Genomic DNA, 15,912 nt, shown 5'->3' with positions numbered 1-15,912 from the left:
TATGACGAAACTTATTTTATGTTTACTGCTTTAATTTTCTCTAATTAAACGTACGTTTAGACATATCCACTGAAATTGTATGGTATAACGATAATCAAACATTGGCTCTTCACATTTACTGGTGGGATCTGAAAGTCATTTTCAGCTACCATTATGATGTATTGCGTACGCACCATTCGCACATAAATGCAGAATTGCAGATGTTCTCGCGAAGACGCGATGTCGCCCGTCTTTTGTTGCCGGCTCTTAACAACATAAATATTTTTTGTTGTTAGTGATAGGACCCTTTTAAAAAACTCAGTGTTAAAGTTACACTTGACATTTGCTGCAACTTTATTTTAAGTTAAAGGCGCTGTTGGCAAGTGTTACAGTGGTGAGGTTCCAGGTCAAGCTTTGCAAGTTCCCACGTAAACATTTCTAGAAGTGCAGCTGAGCCAGTTATTGAACTATGGCAGTCAGCGGTAGCGGGTCTCAGTGGGACGATTTTGAAATTACGAAAGATGAGGTGAGGAACATTACGGAAGCGCTAAAGAAAGAAGAATTTCGAAAATTATTGGTTGATTATATAGAAGAAGTAAATGATCCAGAAAATCGTAAGAAGTACCAAGAGGAAATTACGATCCTAGAGAAGGAAAGAGGTTACGACGTAGATTTTATAAATCCGGAGCCTGGTTATGTTATTAAGACTAGTGTGGATGGTACGAAGAAGGCATTTATAAACGTGTGTAAAAGTGAGAAGATCCAAAAGCCAACATCATCTCGTGCATCAAAATCCGGAACGAAAGGCGTGAATTGGTCACTTCCGTACTCACAAGTTCATCCAAGAGATGATTTAGATAAGTCGGGCAAAAGATGTTTGGTGTACGACGTTGTTTTTCATCCGGATACTCATGACTTGGCAAATAAAAGCAAACAGTTCAGGAACATGTTGAACGAAACAGCGTTGGACGCAGTTGAAAGTAACTTCGGTGTTAAACTAGACAGGAAAAATCTGAGGTTTCCAAAATTGAAGTACAAAGGGGCGGTCTCGAATTCTATTTTGCGCAAAAAGTCAGAAAACCCTCCGGAAAACGTTATTGATGATCATTTACGAAATATAAATTATCCTTATGCAGTACCTGATGTGAATGCGAAACCAAGAGAGAGTGCTAAGAGAGATACAAATTGCTCTACAGGAGCAAAACAGGATGATGACAGAACTCCATATACGACACCAACATATCTAATTAAACATCGGAACCCAGTTGACATGCAGGAATTCATAAATGACAAATCGGCGAAGATTAATGCAGCTATTCCAAAGGAATTGGTCATTGAGATAGACTTACCATTGCTGAGTTCAACATCAGATGTAGTGTTAGACGTCACGGAAGAATCACTTTCGCTTCTGAGCGAAAAGCATGCAAAATATAAATTGGAGCTGAAGTTGCCTTACAAAGTATATGAAGACTCAGGGAATGCAAAATTTGATAAGGACCAAAGAAAACTTATCACCACCTTGCCTGTCAGACGCTTGACAGAAAAGCGTGTGGTAGATATTTGCCGTGAGGACAGTGGGGTTGAAAGCGACACAAGTTACCAGACTCCAGAATTCAGTAGTGGTGATGATGATGGTGCGGAAAGTGAGAGTCAGAAGAGTGAAGAAAACTTTCCACTGGAAGAATCAGAATTGGTCACAGATAAATATGTTGAAAATAACAGGACTAACATGTTGTGTGTGAAATCCTTCCTTGACCCTGATAAACATTACTTACTACCCACTTTCACATGCAATGTGTTTGAAGATGTAATAGCATTTACCTTGCATGTAAAAAATGTGGATCCTTCGTCTGTTGTTCACTGTTCCCTGGAAAATGATTGTGGTGTTGCAGTAAAATTTATGTCAATTGGCTCAGGCCATTTTCCTGTGTACTATGCATTCTGTGTCAAGTTTCCAAATGGAGCTGGTGTCGGGGAGAATAATGTAAACATTGAAACTTGGGACAACAATGTTGTGATGCAAATGCAATTGGTGGCATGTGATCATATGCCAGCAGAATATTTTGCTGGACCTGATGAAGACAGTCTTTTGAAGCATGATATCCCGGACGTTGTGGCAGTAGCAAGTAGTTTGGGAAAATCAAGGGTGAGTTATATTTTTTGATATACTGTTGAAGAACATCAAAATTTTGTCATGTCATTGAGTTGTGACAGACATAGTACCCATGTGAGAGAACACTGACCTTTTCTTTTACCTTTTTTGTGCTAGCATGTTTTAGTGTGGAAGTATGTGTTTACCATACTGTATTTTAGAATAAGTCTCATTTATGTACCAGCATTGAAAGTGTAATATTATCAGAATTACACATATTCACTTCAAATGCATTCCACCATGTTTTCTTCCAGTGTTGTTCAGATTTGAAGTCTTCCTCTTCATTTACCATTGATTCAGACTTCAGCAGTGTCACTGAACCACTGACGTTTCATTCAGTAAATTCTAGTAGGCCAAGCACTTAGGCTCTTGTGAAGAAGAGACAGACTTTCATTTTCAAATTTCAATGGCTGTGGCTCGAGTTATGTATGGCACACACCTCTCCTATCAACTTTTCATAGAGTTATAGACATAGACCTAATATGCAACAAATTACTTAAAGATTGATCTATTATCTAATACAAATTTTCTGAATTTTTCTTCAAATTTTAGCTTTCATAAAGAAAAATTTGTTAAATAGGCCTATGTCACAAATGGAGACATTGGGCTATGTATTACTGACCAATCTGTCCCCACAATGTTATTTTGTGTTCACATTCCTTGACTTACCAATTCAATGCAAAATTTTCATTCTCCAATCTGACATAGACATTGGGCAACACACTGTATGTAGCCTATATTTGTTTTGTCACCAAAACTGCCTTTTATTGCTGCACTGTAATTTATTTCTCCCAGTCGAATTTTGCCTTTGTTTACTGTAAGGCATCTTCAGTGGGATAGTTTGTTCACCATGTTGAACAGTGTGAAGAACAAGTTCAGAATATAAAAATGTGCATATGTTTCGGAAATGAAGTGGTAATGTGACCTCCAGACCAGATGAGAAGAAATTCAGATACCAACAAATTATCCCACTGAATATGCCTTAGTGATATATATAATATATATAATAGAGGGAAACATTCCTAGTGGGAAAAAAATATATCTGAAAACAAAGATTCTGCAACTTACCAAACGAAAGAGTTGGTACGTTGATAGAAACAATAACAAACACACACACAAATTTCGAGCTTTCGCGACCCAAGGTTGCTTCATCAGGAAAGAGGGAAGGAGAGGGAATGACGAAAGGATGTGGGTTTTAAGGGAGAGGGTAAGGAGTCATTCCAATCCCGGGAGCGGAAAGACTTACCTTGGGGTGGAAAAAGGGACAGGTATACACTCGCGCGCACACACACATATCCATCTGCGTGCGTGTGTATACCTGTCACTTTTTCCCCCCCAAGGTAAGTCTTTCCGCTCCCGGGATTGGAATGACTCCTTACCCTCTCCCTTAAAACCCACATCCTTTCGTCATTCCCTCTCCTTCCCTCTTTCCTGATGAAGCGACCTTGGGTCGCGAAAGCTCGAAATTTGTGTGTGTGTTTGTGTTTGTTATTGTTTCTATCAACGTACCAACGCTTTCATTTGGTAAGTTACAGAATCTTTGTTGTATATAAAAAATAGAGGGAAACATTCCACATGGGAAAAATATATCTAAAAACAAAGATGATGTAACTTACCAAACGAAAGCGCTGGCATGTTGATAGACACACAAACAAACACAAACGTACACACAAAATTCAAGCATTCGCAACCAATGGTTGCTTCATCAGGAAAGAGGGAAAGACGAAAGGATGTGGGTTTTAAGGGAGAGGGTAAGGAGTCATTCCAACCCCGGGAGCGGAAAGACTTACCTTGGGGGGGAAAAAGTGACAGGTATACACGCGCGCGCGCGCACACACACACACACACACATCCATCCGCACATACACAGACGCAAGCAGACATTTCTGAAAACAACTTGATTTGACAAAACCCTAGTATTGATGATCAAAGATTATTAATGTCAGGCAGTTTCTCAGCGATCTTCACTATAGTTGCAAGATGCATCTTCATTCTTGATAATCTAACCCATACGTAAATGGTGGTAAATAAATAATTTTTGTGTGAGCTGTATGCTGTATGGATGTTTTTAACACAGAAAAACCTTGAGATAATCATTTTATGACAACTGTAGGATGGGAATAAGTGTATTTGGCTCCCCAGCATTGTATACAAAGTTTTGCTGAATGATATTTCAGATTTAGAGTTTAGAATTGTGCACACTTTGTATTATATAGTTAAAAAATAAGAGGACTGCAGCAAAGAGCTGTAAATAGCTGACTTAATCACAAGGAAAGAAGTGGAAACTGAAATTTAAAAATGTATTAGGAGTTCATCTTGTTTGTTTTCCTGCAAATTCTTACTAATGTTGTGTAAGTTGACAATGCACCATTTTTAAACTATGGAAACTTGGCGTCCACACTCTGATTGGCTGTGGGATTGCCCTGCTGCTGTTCGTCGGTTGACGGGCAGCACTTTGGTTGTCAGTTTACTTGTACAATCTTCCCTCACCCTGTCACTGCCCCAACGTGATAACCATGGGTGTCGAATAGGTCTTGCAGTTTGTCTCCACCTCACGTTGGAGGCATTCACATGTAAGCTATGATTCGGAGCACACACACGTCACCTGCGATTTAGCCATAAAGTAAGCATGGTGGCACATTATTTGTTTGAAGAACAACAAGATATGGTTTTTGTTTGTGGACTAGCTGACAGTAATGTGTATGAAGCTCGAGAGTTGTATGAGGGATGGTACCCAGCAAGACGCTACCCACACCAGCAAGTGTTTACAGCAATTCACCAGCGACTTGGCGAAACAGGCTCGTTAGCAGGATATCATGGTGATGCAGGAAGACCTCGAACATGATGGGATGCTGCATTTGAAGAGACTGGTCTTGAGCACTTCAAGGAAGCACCTGCGACAAGTACTTGAACAGTTGGACATGACATGGGGATCACTCATTGGTTAGTCTGGAAGGTTTTGAGGGATGACAGCCTGACAGTCTGCATGCATTTAGTTTCCACCCTGTTCAGGACCTAATTCCTGTGGCGGACTGTGAACACAGGCTAGAATTTTGCCCGTGGTTTCTGCAACGTGTTGCATGAGATCCCAACATCCCCGATATTGTGTTGTTTATCGATGAGCTCACCTTCCATCGGGATGGCCTTTACAACACTCGAAATGTTTATTACTGGAAAAGGGGAAATCCTCATGTCACGTACATCCACAGACCCCAGGAATGATTTTCGCTCAGCATTTAGGCAGGCATTGTGGGTAACCATCTGATTGTGCCGGTCCGTCTACCTCCTCAACTTACTGAGCCAAATTACCTTCACTTTCTGCAAGGAACTCTACCTGGCCTGCTGGAAGATATTCCCCTGGACATACGGCTACACATGTGGTTGCAGCATGATGGGGCGCCCGCACATAACAGTTGTGCTGTGTGCGGATATTTAAATGATCTCTTTGACGGCCAGGTAATTGGCAGAGATGCTCATAGGACACGGCCCCCGTGACCACCAGACCTCATGCCACTGGACTTTTTCCTGTGGGGATTCTTCAGGGTTCTAGTTCACCTACCTGTATGCGAACTACCTAGAAACAAAGAGGAATTAATGAATTGCATTCAGTGTGCCGCCAATCCAATCGGGGCAATGCCAGCAGATTGTGAAAGAGTTCAGCACAACACCGTTTGGCGTTACCAAGCTTGGTTTGCGTCAGAGGGTCACCAGTTCGAACACCTGCTTTAAGTAAACAATGTCTTAGCTACAAAAAGGGCCCATTTCAGGGCTGACACAGTTTGTGAAAGACTTTCTGTACACAAACTAACAGCTGTTGATGGGTTTTTTCCCGGTAAGTCTTATCATGAAACTACAATGGATGTGTCGGGGCCCTGGCGGATTCGCCCCCCATAGTGGAAGGCGGGCACGCTACCACAGAACGTGTGGGCTGCCTTGGATAAATCACAATCTCCGGCAGGCAAAGAATTCGCGGTCATGCATTGTCCAGAGCATCTGACAACAGGGCAATCTCTCGGCTAACAGTAGCGTGTTGCGCCAAGATTTTGTAGTTTAAAAAGTATGCGTTGTCAACCTACACAGCATTATTAATTTTGGTTCCTATTGACATCAGCTATCCAGGATTAAAATTTCGTGACACAATGTAGGGGTGGAAGCAGTAAAGTGCTGCCTGTGGGAGCATGCAGGAATGTGGTGGGAACAGGGTTGGGCAGCAGGTGCATTTGGAAGATTGGATGGTGGGGAGGGCAGCAGAAAAGGAGAGAAGTAGAGGAGGGGGAAAAGGAGACTGTTAGTGCGTTTGGTGGAGGGAACATTCTCCTCATGACTCAGTAAAACCCAAGATTGGAGCAATTGAATAATATACTATCCTTCCCACCACTCCCACAGGGGTATTCTGTTGCCCACCAGACCTACACAGTATCCTCATCCATCACTACTCCACTCCTGCTCTCAACCCCTTGCCTGATGTCTCATATCCCTGTAATAAACCTAGATGGAAGAACAGTCCCATACGTCCTCCCACCACCACCACCACCACCACCACCACCACCACCACCTCCTCCTCCTAAGACCTATACTCCAGTCCGGTCACAAGCATCACCTATCCAGTTAATGGCAGGGCTACGTGTGAAAGCAGTCATGTGATCTACAAACAAAGCTGTAACCACTGCACTGTGTTCTACATGGGCATGACAATCAACAAGCTGCTTTTCCACATGGATGGCCACTGACAAACTGTGGCCTAGAGACAACTGGATCGCTCAGTTGCTGAGCATGCTGCCCAACACAAGTATCTTCACTTTAGAGACTGCTTCACAGCCTGCACCATTTGGATCCTTCCTACCAGCATTGGCTTTACTGAGTTGTGCAGTCCTGTAATCCCCCTGGCCTCAGCATTTGTTAGTCCCTGTCCTTCACCCAGCTGTTTCCTTCCCTGCACCCCCTCCAGCACTATACAACCTTCTGTTTCACCAACACAGCTGCAGTGTCCTCTTCCCCTCCTCTACTTCTCTCCTGTTCTGCCCATCCCTCCCTCTATCTTCCATCTAACCTCCTGCGCCTAGCTGCACAACCTTGTCCCCACCACATCCCTGCATGTTCCCACAAGCAGGACTTTAATGTCCGCCACCCCTCTGCTGGTGTTCCTCTCCCTATTCTAGCCTCCTCCTTACCCACACCAGCCAGACTGCTTCTCCCATCATGTGCTGTTGCTCGCAGTACCGCCTTTTACCCGAGAGCTCACATGTTTAGCAGTCTTTTTGTTGTGCCTGTGTGCAGTACATCATCACCTTTATTATAAGGTTAGTAGATAATGAGATCAGCATCTAAATATATAGACGCTAGTATACTAGAATCATTGTCCCTTCTTCCTATACTGCTCTCAGATGGTATGCACTGAGTAAGATTGTCAACACACCACTGCACAAGCTTGAACTTATGTAGTTTTACTATTGTGATCATTATGCATCATGTATGTGTGAAGCAGTCATATCATCAAGGGGAAAAAGGAATGCTAGACACACAAACTGTGAGATTTGCCAAATGTTTCTCCCGTGACTGATTATGCCTCACAGTTAAGAACATCGTATTGAGTTCTGCTAGCTAGAAAGTTTTTAATAGAATAACACAACTGTCTAATATATGATTTAGTGGAACTTTCTTGAAGGTTTTCTGCAAATCGAAAAATATGGCATCAATGTAAGCTCTTCTGATTTCTGGATCTCACAAACAAATCTGGCTTTCAATGTTTAATAGCTATGGAAACCATGTTGATTGCGAAAGAGGTGTTGAGTCTCCAGGAAAATGATTAGACTTGAATACAAAATAAGTTCTGTAAATCTATAACATTTTGACACCTGTCTTGCAACCTTGCTTATAGTTTTCATTAATCTGCACCTTTTTCCAGCCATGTAGCATGCTTTATTGTTCCAGCCATCTATGATATGATACTTCTTCCATATATTTGATATGGAGTATACAACCAAGTTTTCTGTCGAATGACTTCATCTAGTTTTTAATTCTATGCTCATTTGTTTCTGCGTTTTTCATTCACAGAGCTGTTCAGTGTTCGAAATTGGGAATTGTGTGGAGTTCATTTGTGAATTAATTTCTGAAGAGAGAATTTACTATTTTGTTATTCATCTTTTTAAGTATGTTGTAATTTTTAAGTAAAAGACCCATTTCATGTTTCTTTCCCCCATTTCTTCTAAAAGTGTCTAATGTATTTTACTTGTTAAAGGTATAATTTCTATTTCAGATGGAAAACTGTTTTGAGTTTATAGATTATGTTATCTTTCTTTATATAAATTATGTGTTACATGGGAAATTGAGGGAATATAAAGGAAGTAATGTCCAGATTGTTCAGTACGCTTTTTTTTTTTTTTTTTTTTTTTTTTTTAACTTGTTAACACTGGTTTTCACCTGATGTAAATGTGTAACTTTTTTATGTAATTGGTTTATTGAGCCATTTCTTTATACTTTTCCAAGCCACAGTGCATTCTGTGCTTCATAAATGTCTAGAATGCAATCACTATTTTTTCACATCGAAATCTTCTTTTACTTCTTGTAAAAGTACTGTGATTTTTATCTTTCATTTTATCTCTAATGCTGTGAGAAGTGTGTTGCTATTTTAAAATGAAAATGTTGGCTGAGCTGCATTATTACTTCAACTCCTATCTTCCAGTGCTGCACAGGTGCATGTTGGCTTTTCCCTGAACCTCTGTTTGGCTATGGATGGTGAGCTCTTGCCAGAATCTTTTTGGAACATAATACTTTTATTTTTTTCTCACAGATACAGAAAACTTTTCACATCGTCTGTTAGATTACATGGATCTTAATATCGTAAATAATTTGGGAGTGAAGGAGACCACTCACCAAATATCAGAAATATTGAGTCATCAACAAGCACACAAAAGGAATGAAAACTTGCGAATTTCTGACACACGTCAACACTATCGCACAAACAAATCATGCTTACCTGTTTATGGGTCATCTAGAGCAAACCTTTCTAGCCTCCCAAAACCCCAAACCCCTTCTCAGGTTAACTGGTGATATCTTCATGATCTGGAGGATTCAGGTCCAAGACACACTGTCCTCATTCTTCCACAACCTCAGTGCCTTCTCTCCCATCCACTTCACCTGGTCAGCCTCAGCCAAATGTGCCACCTTCCCAGATTTTGACCTCCACGTCTCTGATGGCTCTATCCATACCTCTTCTGAATCAAATCCAGTATCTGCTTTTTGATAGCTGTTATCCCCTCCACACCAAATAATTGCTTCCATTTAGCCTGGCCATCTGTGCTCTCAGTGGTGAAAGAATTCTATTGCTCAGCATGCTGAAGGTTTCACAAAGGATATCACGGATGTACACTACCCTTCAAACCTAGTCCACAAACATATTTCCCATGCTATATCTTTACACACCTCAAATCCTCCCACCATCCCCACGAACCAGCTGCAAACAAGTGCTCCCCTTATCACCCAATATCATCCCAGTCCTTCTCCAGGCTTCAGATATCTTATCATCATGTCTGAGACTGAGGAGCATCCTACCCACGATCCTTCTCACTCTCTCCTAATGTGGTATTCCATCACCCGTCCAACCTAAACAACATCCTGGTCTGTCCTTATGCCTTTCCCACTCCCAACCCCTTTTCATGTGTGTGCGACACCCCACTGCAAGACATGCCCACTTCAGCCACTCAGCACACACTGCTTCAGTCGTGTCACAGGCTTGTCCTATCCTGTCAGAGGCAGGAACACTTGTGAAAGCAGTTGTTTCATATATGAGCTCTGCTGCAATTTCTGAATGACATTTTGCGTTGTCGTGATCACCAACCAGCTGTCCCTAGTGGTGGAACATGCTGCTGAGCGCAGTATGTTAGATTTCAATGGCTGCTTCACAACTTGTGCCATTTGGATCCTACCCTGCAGCACCAACTTTTGTGAACAATGCAGATGGCAATGGTGTTATCCTTGTAAGACATCCTTTTCTCCCTTAATCCTCCTGGTCTCAATCTCTGCTAACCCATTGCACCCATTATGTCTACCCAGCAGTCACCCCTTCCTCTGTACTGTCACACCCTTCCAGTCCATGCCTTTACATCATTGTTATTGTGTTCTACACAATCTCATTGGTCCCACTGCATTGGGTTGCATCCCAATCCTGTACACCTGCTGCCTCTCCCTCTCCCATTCCTATCATACACACCTTTTACCTCCCTTTTGGGCCACCAGGTACCACTGCCCAACCCCTCCTCCCACTTCCTATCTCTTTGTCCCTCTACCCACATCACCTGACACAACTACTCTTCTCTCTTCACCTGCCCATGTGCTGAACTGTAATCACAAGTTTTCATTTCTTTTTGTGCATTTGTCAATGACTGAGTGCTTGTACTATTTGGTGTGTGGTCTTCTGTACTCCTAAGTTATTTACATTCTGCCAGAACTTTCCTAACCACATGCATCTTAATATAGATTCTTTCTTACAGAATTTCATTAATTTTAACTTGGCTCCTTTTGGAAACTGTCAGTGTGTTCATTCTGTGTTATCGATTATGTGTAATGAATTTTGTGTGCATATCCAATTTTCTCAAACTAATGTTAACATCATCAGATCATTTTGGTTTTCCCTGTATAACCATCAGTGTTTTGTCTGTTGAGACCATAGAGATAGTTGTGTAGTGGTATGTAATTGAGTTATATTGAGTGGCAGAGGTGCAGCAAGTTTTCTTCTTCTGTGGTTATTTGTAACTGATGTATGACTTTTGTGTAGAACCTCCAGAAAATTTCTTACACTGACATATAATAGCATATTTCAGTAATATTTAATGATACTTATTCACTGATATTTTTCAGTTTCACTAGCAAGTTTGGTAAATGACAAATTTTTTCTTCTTCCTTTTTTCTTTTTTAAATATGTAAACAAATTTATTTCTTGATATAATCCACTGAGCTCAATGCAGTTGGACCAGCAAAATCCATTTTTTAAAATACTTCTGTATCAAAATAGGATTATACAGTCAACCAGTTGCAAATAACTGTTTGGTACATTGACCTAGGTTTTGACACCTACTAGGGTGCCTTCATCAGAATGAAATTTTTATGAACCATAAAATTACATTGTGAAACAGCAATGGTCAGAATTTAGAACAGCTATGCTCAATCAAAAATAAAATAAAATGTTCCAGTCTTTGCCACATGTGCCTAGCTAGCTTTTTTGCAATGTAGTTTTATGTTTTATCAAAATTTCATTCAGATGAAGACGCTTTTAGTATGTGTCAAAACCTAGGTCAGTGTACCAAACAGTTATTTGCAACCAGTCGGCTGTATAATCACATGTTGAAATTAGTAACAGTCATGTTTAAAACTTCTGTGTCATATAAGTTACCTCAATATGCATATAAACAAAACTGAAACTGGTGTTAACATTCAGATGTCCTCTTTCTGAGGTAATTAATACAAGAATCACTCACTGACTGACTGACTCACTCACTCACTGTCATGGCCAACTACATTGTACTGACACTGCAGCTCGACTGGGGTGCAGGTTATGTCAGGTGGTGTGAGAGCATGGATAAAGGAGGGGAAGGGAGAGCTGAAGAGAGAGGCTCTTGACTGCTGATAGGAATTTGCCACCAAAGCGATTGCACAGGTACAATCCAGCGAGTTGCAACTGACACACAATAATGTGGAAGAGTGGATTGTGAGAATGAAATAGAACAGAACAAAAGGAATAATTGATTTAAGTTGAAATATTTCATTTGGTGCAATTCTTGTTATGTAAATAAATGGAACTAATTGGGGGTCTACAGCGGAGAGAAGGGAGTGTAGTGTGTGTCTGAAGTTGGGAGCATGGGGACAGACGGGACATTGCTGTGGAATGGGCTAGTGAAGTTTGAGGGTAGGAACATTGAGAGATTGAAGAATGTGCTGTAAGGACCATTACAGTTTTTGTAATTCAGAGACTATTGGCAGGGGATTCAGACAGCAAGTGTTGTGATTTAGCTGTCTAGAACCCCTCTCCTCTCCACCCACACTCTGAACGTGTTCCTGTCTCAGATCCATACACACCCCTTTCCTTATGCTCCCAACTTTACCCGTCAGTCACTCTGCACTCATGTTCTCCTCTCCACAGTATCTCTCTTCATCTGTTTGATCTCCCTTCTCTCAGTCCAGTTCTCCATGTCATACATGAAATGTATTCACTGTTTATGAACGAGGATCAGCTGCGTAATGGAATGACAACAATGAAAATTTGTGCCGGACCAGTACTTGAACCCAGCTTTCCCACTTAGGCTATATGAGCATGACTCATGGCCAGACCCAAACTTCCATATGTTGTCAACCATTTGTCTACAACCTGTACTTGTTCTTCCATAATGTATATTCCCGTACAGGTGAGACATTTTATATCAAAGTCCATTGCCCATTGTCTGCAGATAAATACGATATTGCCATGCCTGTGTTATTCCAAATTATGACGCGATGTTCCTTCAGACATGCATATATGTCCACAGGAACATTGCAGCATAATTTGGAAGAACATGGACACTGCAATATCATATGGCTCCATGTTACTGTGCGCCACATGCAACTCCCACTGCTTTCACCGTTTTGTGCTCACTGATGCCACATTCATGTCCCATGCATTTACTGCCTCTCTCTCCTAGCTGCCCAGGACTTTCTTTTATCATACAGATAACATTTTTGTTTGAGGAAGAATCATTTCATCTAAAGCATTTGTTTTATTATAAAATGGAAAAAAAGTCAGATGTGATTAAATATGGGAAATTGGGTGTATGGGGAATTATTTCAAAACCATTGTAGTATGGAATTGTTTTATGAAAAAAGGTGGAATTTGTGTTTGAAGAGTTTCGTAAATCAAAATAGTGTGTTCAAGCATGGAATCTCATGTTTGGTTTTCTTAAGGCCTAGTGATTTGCAACAAGTAAACCAATCTTAATGGTATCGTGACTTTTTACTTCACACGCTTTACATAGTGATACTAACAGGCAGCTTATTTTTGTGGGAGGCAGCTTAGAGAAGTAGTTACATGATGGTGGTATCACCAGAGTATTGTGCATTTCTGGAATCATTGGCAATACTGCCACAACTTTTAACTAACTTAGCCTCCTGAGAAAACAGTGTACCACATTGTGTATTCGCTTGTTTTTGTTTTATTATTGCCACAAGTCTTTTTATGCATTATTTTCTATCACATTTAACGTCATATCACTGCTAGTATTTATTTAATTGCTTCATCCTAGTAAAAGATGTTGACTCTGCCATGCCTTTCCAGTGAATTTTTGTACAAATTCGTAAAATATAGTTCTGTATTGATCCATACAATCTGACTAATACTATTGTGATCTTAATTTGCCTCATATCTGCATGCTGCTTTGTCAGTAGAGCATTTGGTAAATTTAACCACATACATCATAGTATCTTAGAAGTTTATTCCTCATACCTGTATTTGGTTTGTTTAGCTTACTTTACACTGAAGTAATGTTTTACATGGCTTCCCATTGTGATGCACTAAGGAATGTGTGCCACAGTGGAGCTGCACTAGTGTGCCCAGGATACGGACCTCATATTCAGGCTATAACTTCTAATCAGATGTATGGGGATTTGAATATCCCAGCTAAACCTGCCTTCATGACAAAGCACTCAAGGATGAAGAATAGTGTGTTAAATATGGAGGGACAGTGGAGACACCTTCCCTAAAGATGGAAGAAGGAAATAAGTTTTTGGTGAACTTGAAGATCTGCTACCTATGATGTTACATCTAAACAATTGGCATCATCTGAATTCAAACTGCTTAAAAAAGTTCTTCGCTATCTGCATATATCCGAATAAGATTGGCTTCGATTCAAGAAATGCTGGTAATGAAAGAATAAGTCTAAAAAAGCCTTTGCTGTGAAATAAGTACTAGGTGAAATAAGTACTGTTGTGCGAGGTAAAATGTTTAGATCCTCCTTGGCATGCTGTCCGTAAGGTGATAGTCATTTACTCAAGCCTTTCCCACTCTCCAACAGTAGCCCTCCTGATGTCACTGTATTAGGAGGGTTTTTGCAATGATGTTCTGATAGTTTCAACTGGGCCTAAGCATGCTCGGTTGAGATCAAGTCAGCAGATAATATAGAAACTTCATTCAGTTGATTCCTGCCTCCTGAAGGATTATGTTCACGAGGTGGGCACAATGTGCATGCCTATAGCCACCCTAAAAGACAAGTCAAGAGTTAAAATGTTGGCTGTAGATCTGCACAGCCCTCAAATTATGCTTGATAATGTGAGGAATCCAGTATCCATGTGTGATACTGACAGAAAACGTGAATGACCCACATCCTCATTGAACGTGTGAGACTACATGCCTGAGAGATGCACTAGTAATATGTAACTCCACACTTTTCTGCAATAATACCCAAGTATCATACAAATTGTGTACTAGCCAGTGAAGAGAACCTTGTATTATTGATCATATATTGAGGCCAAATTGATCATGTCGAGGTGGTTGTGTATGTTTTGGTCTAAGACAGACCTTCCAGTTGCCTCCAAAAAAGGATTTAGTGGAAACTTGCTGATATAATGTCAAATTATTCTGCGTGATGTAATCACTCCCCATGAGCAAATGTTTTCAACCGATGAGAGATCTGGAGAATGTGCTGGCCAGGGTAGCAATTGAATACCTTCTGTATCAATTAGGTCAGGATAGCACAGGCAGCATGTGGTCTTGAATTATCTTGTTGAAAAACATCGTCATGGAGGCAATGATGCAGCCACTAGCCTTAACCTATCGGTAATGTAACGGGTGCTGTCGAAATTACTTGCTATGTTACTGCAGGTGATGGTGTTGCATATCCATCTGCACCACACACTCTCATGCCGTGTTAAGAATGTATAAAGTGTGTCACTTGTGAGGTTGAACCAGTCCATAGTTAAGATATTTATCAAGTTATACAGACAGTAAACCATCAAACAACTTTATCTGAATACAAAAGATTCTGGAACCAAATTGCTATGTAAGAATCAGTAACTACCTTAAAAATGTCATTTGTTAATAATGTTAGGGATATACTTATGATGATGATGTCCACAAACAAGTTGTATGCTTTAAAAAAACACATTAATTTCATGATGACAACTTTATTTAAGAACAGTTCCTATGGTTAGCATCAGTAACTGAGTCAATAGTTGCCTTGTCTGAGGACGGAATTTCACTACGCCTGTCATGTGTTATTTGCTCAACATTATCTATTAGTATCACCCTTGATGCAAGTCTGTGACAGTATCAGTGAGACTCATAAGGGAAGTAACTGAAAGAAGCACATGATTCTATTATAATTAATAGTGTTTGTTTTAATGATGTTTTCTGACATTTGTTTGCAGCATAAATGTTATTTCATTTGCCTCTGCAGGTCCAGTCTAGAATAGTGCGAAGTCTGAAGTGGTGTAAAGTTTCTCGATGCTCTGAATTTCAACAGTTCCCATAATACATGTATAATCATTATTTCATATTTCTTCAAGTTAAGTTTTGCGAGGTACAATTAGTACAGCATCATTTATCACATTTCCGTGTCATATGTGAGAGTTTACCTTTTTTTTTCTATTTCATGTTTATCTAGCAAAACAAAGAATATTGGAGTAGGCTTGTGGTCACACCTGGACTTTAGTACAGTCTTTGTATTTTGGGTAAAATGCTGTATTTTATTATCTGAAACTTCATGGGGCTATTGATAAATATATTATTTATCCCTGATGATACAAATAAACAACAAGAACAA

The 15,912-nt window shown here is 40.3% G+C and overlaps 1 protein-coding gene across 1 annotated transcript in view; it reads left to right on the top strand.

Annotated features, from left to right (window-relative positions):
- The first annotated feature begins 233 nt into the window (after positions 1 to 233).
- Positions 234 to 15,912, top strand: part of LOC126262470 (protein kintoun) — a 97,804-nt gene continuing 82,125 nt past the window's right edge. Inside the window, exon 1 of the mRNA XM_049959134.1 lies at positions 234 to 2,125. Within this exon, the coding sequence (XP_049815091.1) occupies positions 449 to 2,125 (1,677 nt within the window). The 5' untranslated portion in view covers positions 234 to 448. The remainder of the gene's footprint in view (positions 2,126 to 15,912) is intronic.

This window comes from Schistocerca nitens, chromosome 1, assembly GCF_023898315.1.
Source record: "Schistocerca nitens isolate TAMUIC-IGC-003100 chromosome 1, iqSchNite1.1, whole genome shotgun sequence".
Taxonomy (NCBI): Eukaryota; Metazoa; Arthropoda; class Insecta; order Orthoptera; family Acrididae; genus Schistocerca; species Schistocerca nitens.
This window is presented reverse-complemented; position numbering and strand designations above follow the sequence as displayed.